Consider the following 12,837-nt stretch of genomic DNA (forward strand, 5'->3'; position numbering starts at 1 on the left):
CATACAGTAGCTAGAACTCAGTCGTCAGTGAGGACAGTTGGCACATAATTCCCTCCCACTCCTCCCATCTGACAGAGAGAGATTACTTGTGACTGTCTCTGTCCAGCTTGATAAGACCATTTGACATGGCAGCGGAATTTCCCTTTTTGTACAGTGATAATATGCTCAGATCAGGCTGAAAGACCCATGAACTGTGGCACCTGAAGACAGAGACTAATCTATGGACTAAAGGCCATGTAGCTTCAGTGGAGGCTGCTGAGGGGAGGACAGCTGAAGACAGAGACTAATCTATGGACTAAAGGCCATGTAGCCTCAGTGGAGGCTGCTGAGGGGAGGACAGCTGAAGACAGAGACTAATCTATGGACTAAAGGCCATGTAGCCTCAGTGGAGGCTGCTGAGGGGAGGACAGCTGAAGACAGAGACTAATCTATGGACTAAAGGCCATGTAGCTTCAGTGGAGGCTGCTGAGGGGAGGACAGCTGAAGACAGAGACTAATCTATGGACTAAAGGCCATGTAGCCTCAGTGGAGGCTGCTGAGGGGAGGACAGCTGAAGACAGAGACTAATCTATGGACTAAAGGCCATGTAGCCTCAGTGGAGGCTGCTGAGGGGAGGACAGCTGAAGACAGAGACTAATCTATGGACTAAAGGCCATGTAGCCTCAGTGGAGGCTGCTGAGGGGAGGACAGCTGAAGACAGAGACTAATCTATGGACTAAAGGCCATGTAGCCTCAGTGGAGGCTGCTGAGGGGAGGACAGCTGAAGACAGAGACTAATCTATGGACTAAAGGCCATGTAGCCTCAGTGGAGGCTGCTGAGGGGAGGACAGATCATAATAATGGCTGGAATGGAGCAAACGGAATGGCATCAAACACATGGAAACCATGGAAACCGTGGAAACCATGAACACCATGGAAACCATGAACACCATGGAAACCATGAACACCATGGAAACCATGAACACCATGGAAACCATGGACACCATGAACACCATGGAAACCATGAACACCATGGAAACCATGAACACCATGGTGTTGATGTATTTGCTAACATTCCAACTATTCCGCTCCAGCCATTACCACGAGCCCGTTCTCCCCAATTAAGGTGCCACAAACCAACCTCATGTGATAGGAATGTAGCTTAGAAGGAAATGATATAATCCATACCAGAGGATAATGACCTAGCATTCAGTCAGCTCTGCAGTAGCTCCACATCCACATCCAAGACCATGTTTACTCACGATCCAGGTTGGACACACATTGAGTGATTAGTTATGTAACCTCACTGAAGGGGATAAATGTAAACATTGTCCAGTTGTTTTTACTATACTGTGATCCTATGTGGAAAGTGGAATGGTCTAGAGGACGTGTCAAACACACCCCAAGGTGGGCCGAGTGTTGGCAGTGTTTACGCTGCTCCCTTGTACTTGATCAATGAATTAAGGCCACTAATGAGTAAATAACTCCATTCACTGGTTGTCTCTGTCTTAATTGAAAGGAAAAAAACTAAAACCTGCAGACACTAGATCCTCCATGGAAGGAGTTTGACACCACTGAGCTAGAGGATAGAGATCCTATTTAGGAGAGAAAGCAAATCATCATTGAAAAACATTACTATTAATGTGTTTATTTATTCAATGAATAAAAATGGATTCAACAGTAAGTCTACCTCATAGGACGTTATTCACATTTGCGTTTGATATAAAGAACATGCACACGCCAACATGCCAAAACTTGTGCCTGCCAGAAGAACATCCTGTCTAGTAGGCGCGTGCGTTTTGTTTTCCACTTCGCCTGTGCGTTGTCGACCGCTGTCAATCAACGCAGGGGAATGCGGCGGAAGTGCGCCACACAAACATATGTCCCATGACTGCGCGTCGTAGGTGGTGGAGGGGGGGGTTTCGCTGGGTCTTTTCTGAAGGTGGGCGGTTTTCCCAACAGTGTGACTGCAATCACCGGCTGATTCACTCCTAAGCTCCCCATTTCACCGACCATGAAGATCTGGACATCGGAACATATTTTCAAGTGAGTAGCCAGATTTCTATCTATTCATTGATTTGTTCGTGTTGTTTCGCTTTAGTATCCGATTTTGTCTTGAATTAACTGACTTAAGAATTCAACTTCACGATTTGTAACTTGGATCCCATGTGGATTTGGGTTTAGTCAGCAAAAGTTAACTAGCTAGTTATTTCAATGATTGTGAGAGTCCTGACCCTGGCAGTTTGTATCAGTTAAACAGCATCTGAATATTTTAACTCCGCAGCTTCTAGCGGTCAGTGTCAGATTGCAGCGGAATTGCGTAACCAGTTAGCTCGTTGTAGTAGCAACCTTTCCTCTAGTCGTTGATGCGCCTCCGAGATGCGTCACACCGCAAACACATGGCTTCTGCCTCCTCCAATGCAACCTAGATTCTTCATCGAGGAAGAATCAATCCGTGGATACATTTAGGCTATTTTACAAGTCAAAGCACCAGTTTAAAAAGGATGACACTCCGCTGCTATGTAGACAGAGTTGAATTAAACCAGTGAGGTTTTAGACTTCCTTCCTACCTGTTATCAGAGCATGTTATCCCCTGTCCTGCTCACTGCATCGTTGAATAATAATCAACTCGTAGAGGCTGTGGCACATAAATAGACGAATGTTCATAGCGCTAAACGGCACCTGTTTCATCCACAAGTGTTTAAATAAATATACATATTGTCATGAATTGCACTTGTGATTTCAACTTAAATGTTAAAGTGTGTGTGTGTCTTATTATCCATGCATTTCAGTGTCTGACTGCCATGTGGATATCAGTAAAACCGTGCGTAATATAAATTGAATGCTGATCAACTCTTTCTCCCCTCCACAGCCATCCTTGGGACACAGTCACCAAGGCTGCGATGCAGAAGTACCCCAACCCCATGAACCCCAGTGTGTTTGGGGTGGATGTGTTGGACCGTAGTGTGGACACACGGGGACGCCTGCACAGCAACCGGCTGCTGAGCGCTGAGTGGGGTCTGCCTTCCATCGTCAAGTCGGTAAGTGTTTTTGTTATTTTTTTATAGAAATTCAAACACGTAGAGGTATACAGGCTCTAGATAGATCAGAATGAAAGACAGGATCTAGCACAGCAGATTCTACTTTAGCAACATAATAGTAAGCAGTCTGGGTGTCATACTAGCCTTTTCGTTCAGCATTTTCTCTGCAATATTCCTAGAAATAGAATATAAAATGTTTATCGCGCAAATACGTCAAGCTTCATAAAATGAAAGTACAGCAAGACTGTATCTTTTGACTTTTGACCTGCTGTTTAAAACCTTTCAACTGCTGTGTGAGGGGGAAAAACTGTGGGGTGTCATGGTTTGACACTCCTACCTGGTACACTGCTCCTAGTACCCCCAGCTTCAGTGTTCCTCGAGTTCATAGCCTAGCTTCACAGCCATATCTCAGTTACACATTCTCACACACTCTGGGTCAGGCCAGGCAATGCCTCTTCCATTATGCAGTAGTTGACCTTGGCCCCCAATACTCCCAGCCCGTAGGGTGCTATTCCTGGATGTAGGGGGGTTGGGGGTGTTAAGAGTAGCAGGCTCGCTGCCCACCGCTAGCCGTAGCACGAGACTGCATTGCTCTATGTCTGGCACATGCTGTCCTGAACAGGCTGGTACCATTCCTGTTCCTAGTATCCTGTCCTGGCAGTACAGAGCTACCCCTATAAAACACAATCCTGTCTGCTCAGTACAGAGCTACCCCTATAAAACACAATCCTGTCTGCTCAGTACAGAACTGTCCCTCTAAAACACAACCCTCTTATCAGTGATGCAACAGGCAGACCTCGACCTATGCTGCCAGGGGCCTGCTGTAACAGGTTGAAGGAGGGGCCTGCTGTAACAGGTGGAAGGAGGGACCTGCAGTAACAGGTGGAAGGAGGGGCCTGCTGTAACAGGTGGAAGGAGGGGCCTGCTGTAACAGGTGGAAGGAGGGGCCTGCTGTAACAGGTGGAAGGAGGGGCCTGCTGTAACAGGTGGAAGGAGGGGCCTGCTGTAACAGGTGGAAGGAGGGGCCTGCTGTAACAGGTGGAAGGAGGGGCCTGCTGTAACAGGTGGAAGGAGGGGCCTGCTGTAACAGGTGGAAGGAGGGGCCTGCTGTAACAGGTGGAAGGAGGGGCCTGCTGTAACAGGTGGAAGGAGGGGCCTGCTGTAACAGGTGGAAGGAGGGGCCTGCTGTAACAGGTGGAAGGAGGGGCCTGCTGTAACAGGTGGAAGGAGGGGCCTGCTGTAACAGGTGGAAGGAGGGGCCTGCTGTAACAGGTGGAAGGAGGGGCCTGCTGTAACAGGTGGAAGGAGGGGCCTGCTGTAACAGGTGGAAGGAGGGGCCTGCTGTAACAGGTGGAAGGAGGGGCCTGCTGTAACAGGTGGAAGGAGGGGCCTACTCAGGGCTGCTTTGAATGGTTTCCGGTCTCATCACCATGTTCTTTTCTGGTGTAGCTATTAAACACTGTCCGTAATTAGTTTACTCTTTGCTGCATATGCAAATTGCCACAAGATTACAGTTACGACTATTATATGACTACAAAGGATTTGTAAAAGATTAGGCGATTTAATTTCATCTTCATTTATTGACCAGGTAGACTAACTTCAGTTTTAAAATGACTGTTCATACACATCTTATTCTTCAGTTTTTTGGGGGGCAAATATTCCTATTATTTTTCCTTTGAAATGAGGTCATCTCCAGAGCTCTGATCTGACCCATAGTCTAGTACTATGGAAGCATTAACCACTGTGATCCTCCCTTTCCTGGTCCTTTAATCTTAGCCCCCAGAAACTGGTGCTGTGACGAGAGCCTACTCAACTCTGCCTTTTGATAAGGATCCTGGGAGGGAAGGTCGGCAGAGTCCTTTGACAGTCTTGCTCCTCCACCGGCCAAATCATTGACAGGACACTGTCTCCTGGGCTTTAATTCAAAAAGCCTCTCATAGTAGGAGTGCTGATCTAGGATCAGATTCCCCATGTCCATATACATCAATCAATCAATCAAATGTATTTCTAAAGCACTTCTTACATCAGCTGATGTCACAAAGTGCTGTACAGAAACCCAACCTAAAACCCCAAACAGCAAGCAATGCAGGTGTAGAAGCACGGTGGCTAGGAAAAACTCCCTAGAAAGGCCAGAACCTAGGAAGAAACCTAGAGAGGAACCAGGCTCTGAGGGGTGGCCAGTCCTCTTCTTTCTGGCTGTGCCGGGTGGAGATTATAACAGAACATGGCCAAGATGTTCAAACGTTCATAAATGACCAGCAGGGTCAAATAATAATAATCACAGTGGTTGTCGAGGGTGCAACAGGTCAGCACCTCAAAAGAGTAAATGTCAGTTGGCTTTTCATAGCCGATCACTCGGAGTATCTCTACCGCACCTTCTGTCTCTAGAGTTGATAACAGCAGGTCTGGAACAAGGTAGCACTTTCAGTGAACAGGTCAGGGTTCCATAGCCGCAGGCAGAACAGTTGAAACTGGAGCAGCAGTATGACCAGGTGGACTGGGGACAGCAAGGAGTCATCAGGCCAGGTAGTCCTAAGGCATGGTCCTGGGGCTCAGGTCCTCTGAGAGAGAGAATTAGAGAGAGCGTACTTAAATTTACACAGGGGACAGGATAAATAGTCCAGATATAACAGACAGACCCTAGCCCCCTGACATAAACTATTGCAGCATAAATACTGGAGGCTGAGACAAGAGGGGTCGGGAGAGACTGTGGCTCCGTCCGATGATACCCCCAGACAGTGACAAACAGGCAGGACATCTAATTTATTATGATCTGAAAGGTAAAAGTGATCCTAGATTAACTCTACTACCCAGACTTTGTGTAGATTGGGGCACGTGGTCACAAAAAGTCTGGGTAGCAGTGATATTAATAGCAATTGTGTAGATTGGGGCAGGCGGTCACAAAATTGCTATTAATATCACTGCTAACTCCTTTAAATATATATATTTTTTAAAGTCTAGCACATAAACCAGTCAAAATCACTCACGGGTTATTGACATCGTCGGAGAATCTCTGAGACAAAATATGACCGACCTTTAGAAAAGAACAATATTATAAATGAGTGGACTGTTGAGTGTAGGCCAAGTGTACAGTAGATTACTGAGAAACCAGATGAACCAATCTATTAGATCCAGCACTGACTTGTCCACAGACATGTCCTATATACCTAGCTAGTGCACAAAGGAAACCGTCTGATACATGCGTTACTACTGGCTAGGCCGTTGAGATCAGTGCAGGATGGACTCTCCGTCAGGACATTTGAATGACACTAAACAGGGCCGGGGTCTGGAGCTTTGATCATGTGGGTTCTGTTCTCTCTCTCCTTCCAGATCATTGGCAGAACACAGACGTGCACTTACATCCAGGAGCATTCTGTAGTGGACCCCATTGAAAAGACATTCGAGCTTCAATCTTCAAACGTGAGTTCTGAAACTTTTTATGGTTTCAGCATAATGTTGTATATAATACTTATTGACATTGAGACATACACTGAGTGTAGTTAACATTAGGAACACCTGCTATTTCCATGACAGACTGACCAGGTATAAGCTATGATCCCTTATTGATGTCAACTGTTAAATCCACTTCAGAGTAGATGAAGGGGAGGAGACTGGTTAAATAATGATTTTTAAGCCTTCAGACAATTTAGACATGGATTGTGTGTGCCATTCAGAGAGTGAATGGGCAAGACGAAATATTGAAGTGCCTTTGAACAGGGTATGGTAGTAGGTGCCAGGCGCACCGGTTTGTGTCAAGAACTGCAACGCTGCTGGGTTTTTCACGCTCAACAGTTTCCCGTGTGTATCAAGAATGGTCCACCACCCAAAGGACATTCAGCCAACTTGACACAACTGTGGGAAGCATTGGAGTCAACAATGGGCCAGCATGCCTGTGGAAAGCTTTCGACACCTTATAGAGTCCATGCCCTGACAAATTGAGGCTGTTCTGAAGGCAAAGGGGGTGGGGGGGTGCAACTCAATATTAGGAAGGTGTTCTTAATGTTTTGTACACTCAGTATACATATAAAGTGGGAAACAGTATGTAAACATTATTAAAGTTACCAGTGTTCATGTGCACTACCTTGCAAAAGTTTGGGTCACTGAGAAATGTCCTTGTGTTTGAAAGAAAAGCAAAACATTTTGTCCATTTTAAATATCAAATTGATCAGAAATACAGTGTAGACATTGTTAAAGTTGTAAATGACTATTGTAGTTGGAAACGGCTGATTTTTTTAATGGAATATCTACTTAGTGGGCCTCTGTATGCCTATCAGCAAACATCACTCCTCTGTTTCAAATGCACATTTTGTTAGCTAATCCAAGTTTATAATTTTAAAATGTTAATTGATCATTAGAAAACCCTTGTGCAATTATGTTAGCACAGCTGAAAATTGTTCTAATTTAAAGAAGCATTACAACTGTCCTTCTTTAGACTAGTTGAGTATCTGGAGCATCAGCATTTGTGGGTTCGATTACAGGCTCAAAATGGCCACAAACAAAGAACTTTCTTCTGAAACTCATCAGTCTATTCTTGTTCTGAGAAATGAAGGCTATTCCATGCGAGAAATTGGCAAGGAACTGAAGATCTCGTACAACGCTGTGTACTACTCCCGTCACAGAACAGCTCAAACTGTCTCTAAGCAGAATAGAAAGAAGAGTGGGAGGCCCCGGTGCACAACTGAGCAAGAGGACAAGTACATTAGACTGTCTGTTTCTCAAACTAGATGCCTCACAAGTCGTCAACTGGCAGCTTAATTAAATAGTACCCACAAAACACCCGTCTCAACGTCAACAATGAAGAGGCAACTCCGGGATGCTGGCCGCCTAGGCAGAGTTCCTCTGTCCAGTGTCTGTGTTATTTTGCCCATATTAATCTTTTCTTGTTATTGGCCCGTCATATGGCAGCAGTCTAAGGTTCAGGGCAAGCTACTTGGTGGAGGCTGGATAGTGGTGACTGTTTATTTAGCCTCAATAGAAGCTGTTTCTCACAATCTCATTCCCAGGTGGGGGTGCAACACAATATTACCAAGGTGTTCTTAAAGTTTTGTACACTCTGTGTATATCTTTCTTAGATGGCATGTTGTAGACCTATAGCCTGGCAGTTGCATTAATGTGTTACAAGACCAGACCTGTAACCATTTACATAACATGCTGTGTTGAAGAACCTGAAACTCTGGAAGCTGTCCTGGTCTCATTTCCAATAGCAGATGGGTGTGTCTGAGAACTCAGGAACCCTGAATGTAATGAGCCAAATGGTTTGATATTTATGGAAGGTCTACCTTGTTCTGCACTGAACAAAAATATAAGCGCATCATACAACAATTTCTATGATTTTACGGAGTTACAGTTCATATAAGGAAATTAGGGCCTAATGAATTTATTTCAATTGACTAATCTATGGATTTCACATGACTGGGCAGGGGTGGCCCACCCACTGGGGTGCCAGGCCCAGCTAATCAGGAGTTTCTCCCCACAAAAGGGCTTTATTACAGACAGAAATGCTGTTCTGACGATCCCGCAGGTGAAGAAGACTGATTCGGAGGTCCTGGGCTGGCGTGGTTACACGTGGTCTGCAGTTGAGGCCAGTTGGACGTACTGACAAATTCTCTAAAACAACGTTGGAGGCGGTTTATGGTAGAGAAATTAACATTCAATTCTCTGGCAACAGCTCTGGTGGACATTCCGACAGTCAGCATGACAATTGCATGCTCCCTCAAAACATCTGTGGCATTGTGTTGTGACAAAACTGCACATTTCAGAGTGGCCTTTTATTGTCCCCAGCACAAGGTGCACCTGTGTAGTGATCATGCTTTTTAATCAGCTTCTTGATATGCCACATCTGTCAAGTGGATGGATTGTCTTGGCAAATGAGAAATGCTCTCTAACAAGGAGGTAAACAAATTTGTGCACAAAAATAAGAGAAATAAGCTTTTTGTGCATATGGAACATTTCTGGGATATTTTATTTCAGCTCATGAAACATGTGACCAACACTTTACATGTTGCGTTTATATTTTTTGTTCAGTGTAGTTCACAGTAATTTAGAGTGAATGTGTATATTCCATTAAACCCCCGACTGTGTCTAATGCTGTCTGCCTCTATGATTCTCTCTGCAGATCACATTCACTAACATGGTGTCAGTGGATGAGAAGCTTACATACAGACCACATCCTGATGACGCAGAGAAGTAAGTACAGTCAAACCAAGGAAGGCTTTACTAACTTTGTTCCATGCTTACAGTGTATCAGGGGCTACTTAAAATGGGAGATTTCGATCTCCAATGTCACTTCCCTGGTTAAATAAAGGATAAATGCATTACATGAATATATAATTATTTTTTTGGACAAATTCTCCACTCTTGTCTGCAGGACGATATTGACTCAAGAAGCTCTCATCTCAGTCAAAGGGGTTAGTCTGAGTAGCTACCTGGAGGGAGTTATGGCTAGCACCATCTCTGCAAACGCAGGGAAGGTACGTGATCTCTGTCTTCACCTCACCTACTCAGATGGCTGGTTAGAGGAACACTTGTATTTTCATGTAGTTTGAAAATGATGTCCATGATAGCTTGGACTCAGATCTCTTTGTGCTGTATAGCCTACACCTATGCTCGTGTTTGGCATGACAACTTCCATCAGAGCTATACAACACAACCAGATCCGGGACCAGGCTATGTCCTTTTGAAATCTGAGATCATTTATATCTTTTAAAATAAAAAATGCAACTTCTAATTTGTCTCCTCTTCCTCCATCAGGGTCGTGAGGCGATGGAGTGGGTGATCAGGAAGCTAAATGCAGAGATCGAAGAGCTGGCAGCTGCCGCCCGCGGCACCATAAGGCCTCCCATGGCTGCTGCTATGACTTCAGAGAAATGATACCTCTAAGTTCCCAGCGACCAGCCTGGAGACATTGTTCTTCTCCTGCGTCAGAACAGACTCCACCTCCCTTTAGACTGGTCTGATTCTCATCAACTGGACAGGAATCACATCTACAAGTTTGATTACAATTCAAGTACTGTATTTATTGTTATTATTTAAGTACTAACTGAAATTAAGGGAACAACGGTAATCCTAGTATATATATTTTTTTAAACATTTTATAGGCGAGGAGCATCTCAAACGCCGTGTCTGTTGGAGTAGAATTAAAATATTCTCAGTTGCTCTGTGCCCAAGTTTGAGACTAGAGCAGGTCATGTTATCAGCATGCAGTAGTACTATAGCCTCAGGGACCGTGTCAAATATAGAGGAAGGTTCAGCGAGTAACAACTTGGTTCTGCACCGATCTTGTTGGACTGTGCTAGCCTGATGCCAGAGTTGGCAAGAGAGCACAAACCGATCTGGGACCAGGCTAAGACCGGATCAGAGGTTATTGAATAAATCCTGGGGATGCAATCACCTATAACAGACAGAACAAGAACAGTTTCAACATGCTGCATTTTAATACCACCTTCCCTGCGTAAAGCTGCATCTAAATTAAGCATGGTAAGGCGTGGTTGGAGTTTTTCATACTTCACAGTGACATATATTTATTGAGTGAAATCACTGACAAGGGCAGGAGTAAAATGTGACTTTGGGAAGAAGAAACGGATAAGAAATGTACGATTCCTCACTAAATATTACTAATGGATTGTTCTTCGGTGCCTCAGAAGTCTGACCCTCTGCCAGTACAAAATGTCTGTGTTCTTAGAGTGTTATGACCCCAACACTGAATACATTTTAGCGCACATACTGTACAGAAGAGAGGGGTCATGCTCCAGGCCCTCCAGTAATATTCTGCATTCTCTCCCAAGAGTGAAACTAAGTATTTAAATATAAAATAAGTGTTTTGGTTAAATGTTCTGTACTGCTATAGCCTCCAGTCTGTTATGGAAATGTCTGCTATGTTTGACGTATGGAGAGAATATATTATTTATTTGATGTATATAGAGAGATGAATGTGTTTTTAATTTGGTTGTAAACAATGGTACTTACAGCCTGGGATGTCCAGTATATATTCTAGATCATAACCCTGAGGAGATCAAATGCCTCTGCTACCAACTCTTAAGGGACGGTTTCCTGTACGCAGATCAAGCTTAACACTGGACTATTGATATATTGTGTTTTTAATCCAGGACTAGGTGTAATCTGTGCAAACCTGACCAGAATGTTTTGTCTTGTGTCTATGGTGAAAGATGCTACAGTCAGTTTCGTGTGATGTGTGCATTCCAAAAACCATGCCAGTTTGCATTCTAAAAACCATGCCAGTTTGCATTCTAAAAACCATGCCAGTTTGCATTCTAAAAACCATGCCAGTTTGCATTCTCAATACAATTGTGTTATGGTGCCAGAGTCAGTTCTAATATGCTTTAAAGTGGTAATGTCAAATATTCCTGGTTTGTTAATGACTTCTGACATGACCTGATGTTAGAACAAAGGGACATGTTGCTTGTTCTAACATGTAAGGAGGAATTTTGTGGGTGTTTTTAAAAAATATATTTATTTTTTTACCCATATTTAGAATAAAAGAACTTTAACTCTACACCTGCACAACAATAAAACTCAGTTGGTGCTGAAGTCATAATGGATTAAAATGCTTCTGTAAACTCAAGTTCCAAATGGTCAAACAGAAATGAAGACCAGGCATGTTGGTTTACGTGAAATAAATAAAAGTCCTCTAAAATATGTTTGCTTTTACATTTTGTTGTTTGAGCTCAGATAAGCAATTTAAATGTCTATGATTGTAGCTACATACATTTTAATTCTCTACTTTGACAAAGATTTGTGGAATAGGGTTTTATGGCAAAGCTGTCTGCACTTTTCTGAGAGCTGTGTATTTTGAGCAGCCAATATGCCTGCATTTTTTTTAGGGGGGGAAAAGAGGTTGAGATGGTGGCAGAAGATGCCCTACCACAGCTCTAGGATCAGATTACCCAATGCCCAAATCCTATCCTTGAGTTAATTGATGTACTTTTCCTTTCCAAGGCTGCAAACCGCCAAGTCTAAGGGTAGAGCTTGAATAAATTCAAGCCCCTTGGGTGCTGCCATAGTTACACTAGAAGTGCCCTTCCAAGAAGGCTCAAGGTCAATGGCTACAGATAAAATGACGTTTGATTGGACTGATCATGTCAACATCATACTTTCAAAATCTTAGCTAACAGTCCTCATGAATCAAGTTGACAATCTACTGGAAAATCATTTTTAATCCTTGTCATATCAAGAGAAATTATAGATAAAATGTATCGGTGCTCATCGGCCATTGGACATTAACATTACACAAGTTGGAAATCGCAAATTCTACAAGTGGTTTGGAAGGAGTCTGTGGCTAACTGCAAGCATTGCAAAACAATCATTAGCCTGCTATTCAGTGGAGTGGCTTTGTGGTCTCAAGTCTTTGATTAAGGGTCTCTTTTCCTAGTTTATAATGATCAACATTCAACATTGATGTCAGTGAAGCATGATTAGTGCCGCGCTCAAAACAACTTAACTCGGAACTGCAAAATCAGACATTAGTGAGTTCAAGACAACTGGGAACTTGGGGGAAAATGAGCTACGTCATCATGATTCAAGCTTCTCTCTCTCCCAGAGTTCCCAGTTGTCTTGAAAGCAGCATAAATCCAGAGAATGTCAGTCTTTGATGAAAGTTTTATGACAAAATTTGCCCACGAAGGACCGCCGTGCCACCTTCCTGTTCAAGTGAGCACAACAAGGTGAGTTAAAAATGTCTTGTATGCAGCTGCATAAATGATGTAATATGCCAGGGAGATATTTATACTGTAGGTAACAAAGTAACACTAAGTGTATGTTGTGTAGTAAGCTGTTACCAGCCCATGTGCCTCACCCTAAT

General features: G+C 43.7%; 1 protein-coding gene across 1 annotated transcript; it reads left to right on the forward strand.

Annotated features, from left to right (window-relative positions):
- Positions 1-34: 34 nt before the first annotated feature.
- Positions 35-11,676, forward strand: LOC124002937 (PRELI domain containing protein 3B-like). Its single transcript, XM_046310789.1, has 6 exons — positions 35-2,025; positions 2,852-3,020; positions 6,351-6,440; positions 9,136-9,206; positions 9,388-9,490; positions 9,771-11,676. Exons 1-6 carry the CDS (start codon positions 1,994-1,996, stop codon positions 9,888-9,890), a joined length of 585 nt encoding a protein of 194 aa, XP_046166745.1. The 5' UTR covers positions 35-1,993; the 3' UTR covers positions 9,891-11,676.
- Positions 11,677-12,837: the final 1,161 nt, after the last annotated feature.

Source organism: Oncorhynchus gorbuscha, linkage group LG18, assembly GCF_021184085.1.
Source record: "Oncorhynchus gorbuscha isolate QuinsamMale2020 ecotype Even-year linkage group LG18, OgorEven_v1.0, whole genome shotgun sequence".
In the NCBI taxonomy this organism is placed as follows: Eukaryota; Metazoa; Chordata; class Actinopteri; order Salmoniformes; family Salmonidae; genus Oncorhynchus; species Oncorhynchus gorbuscha.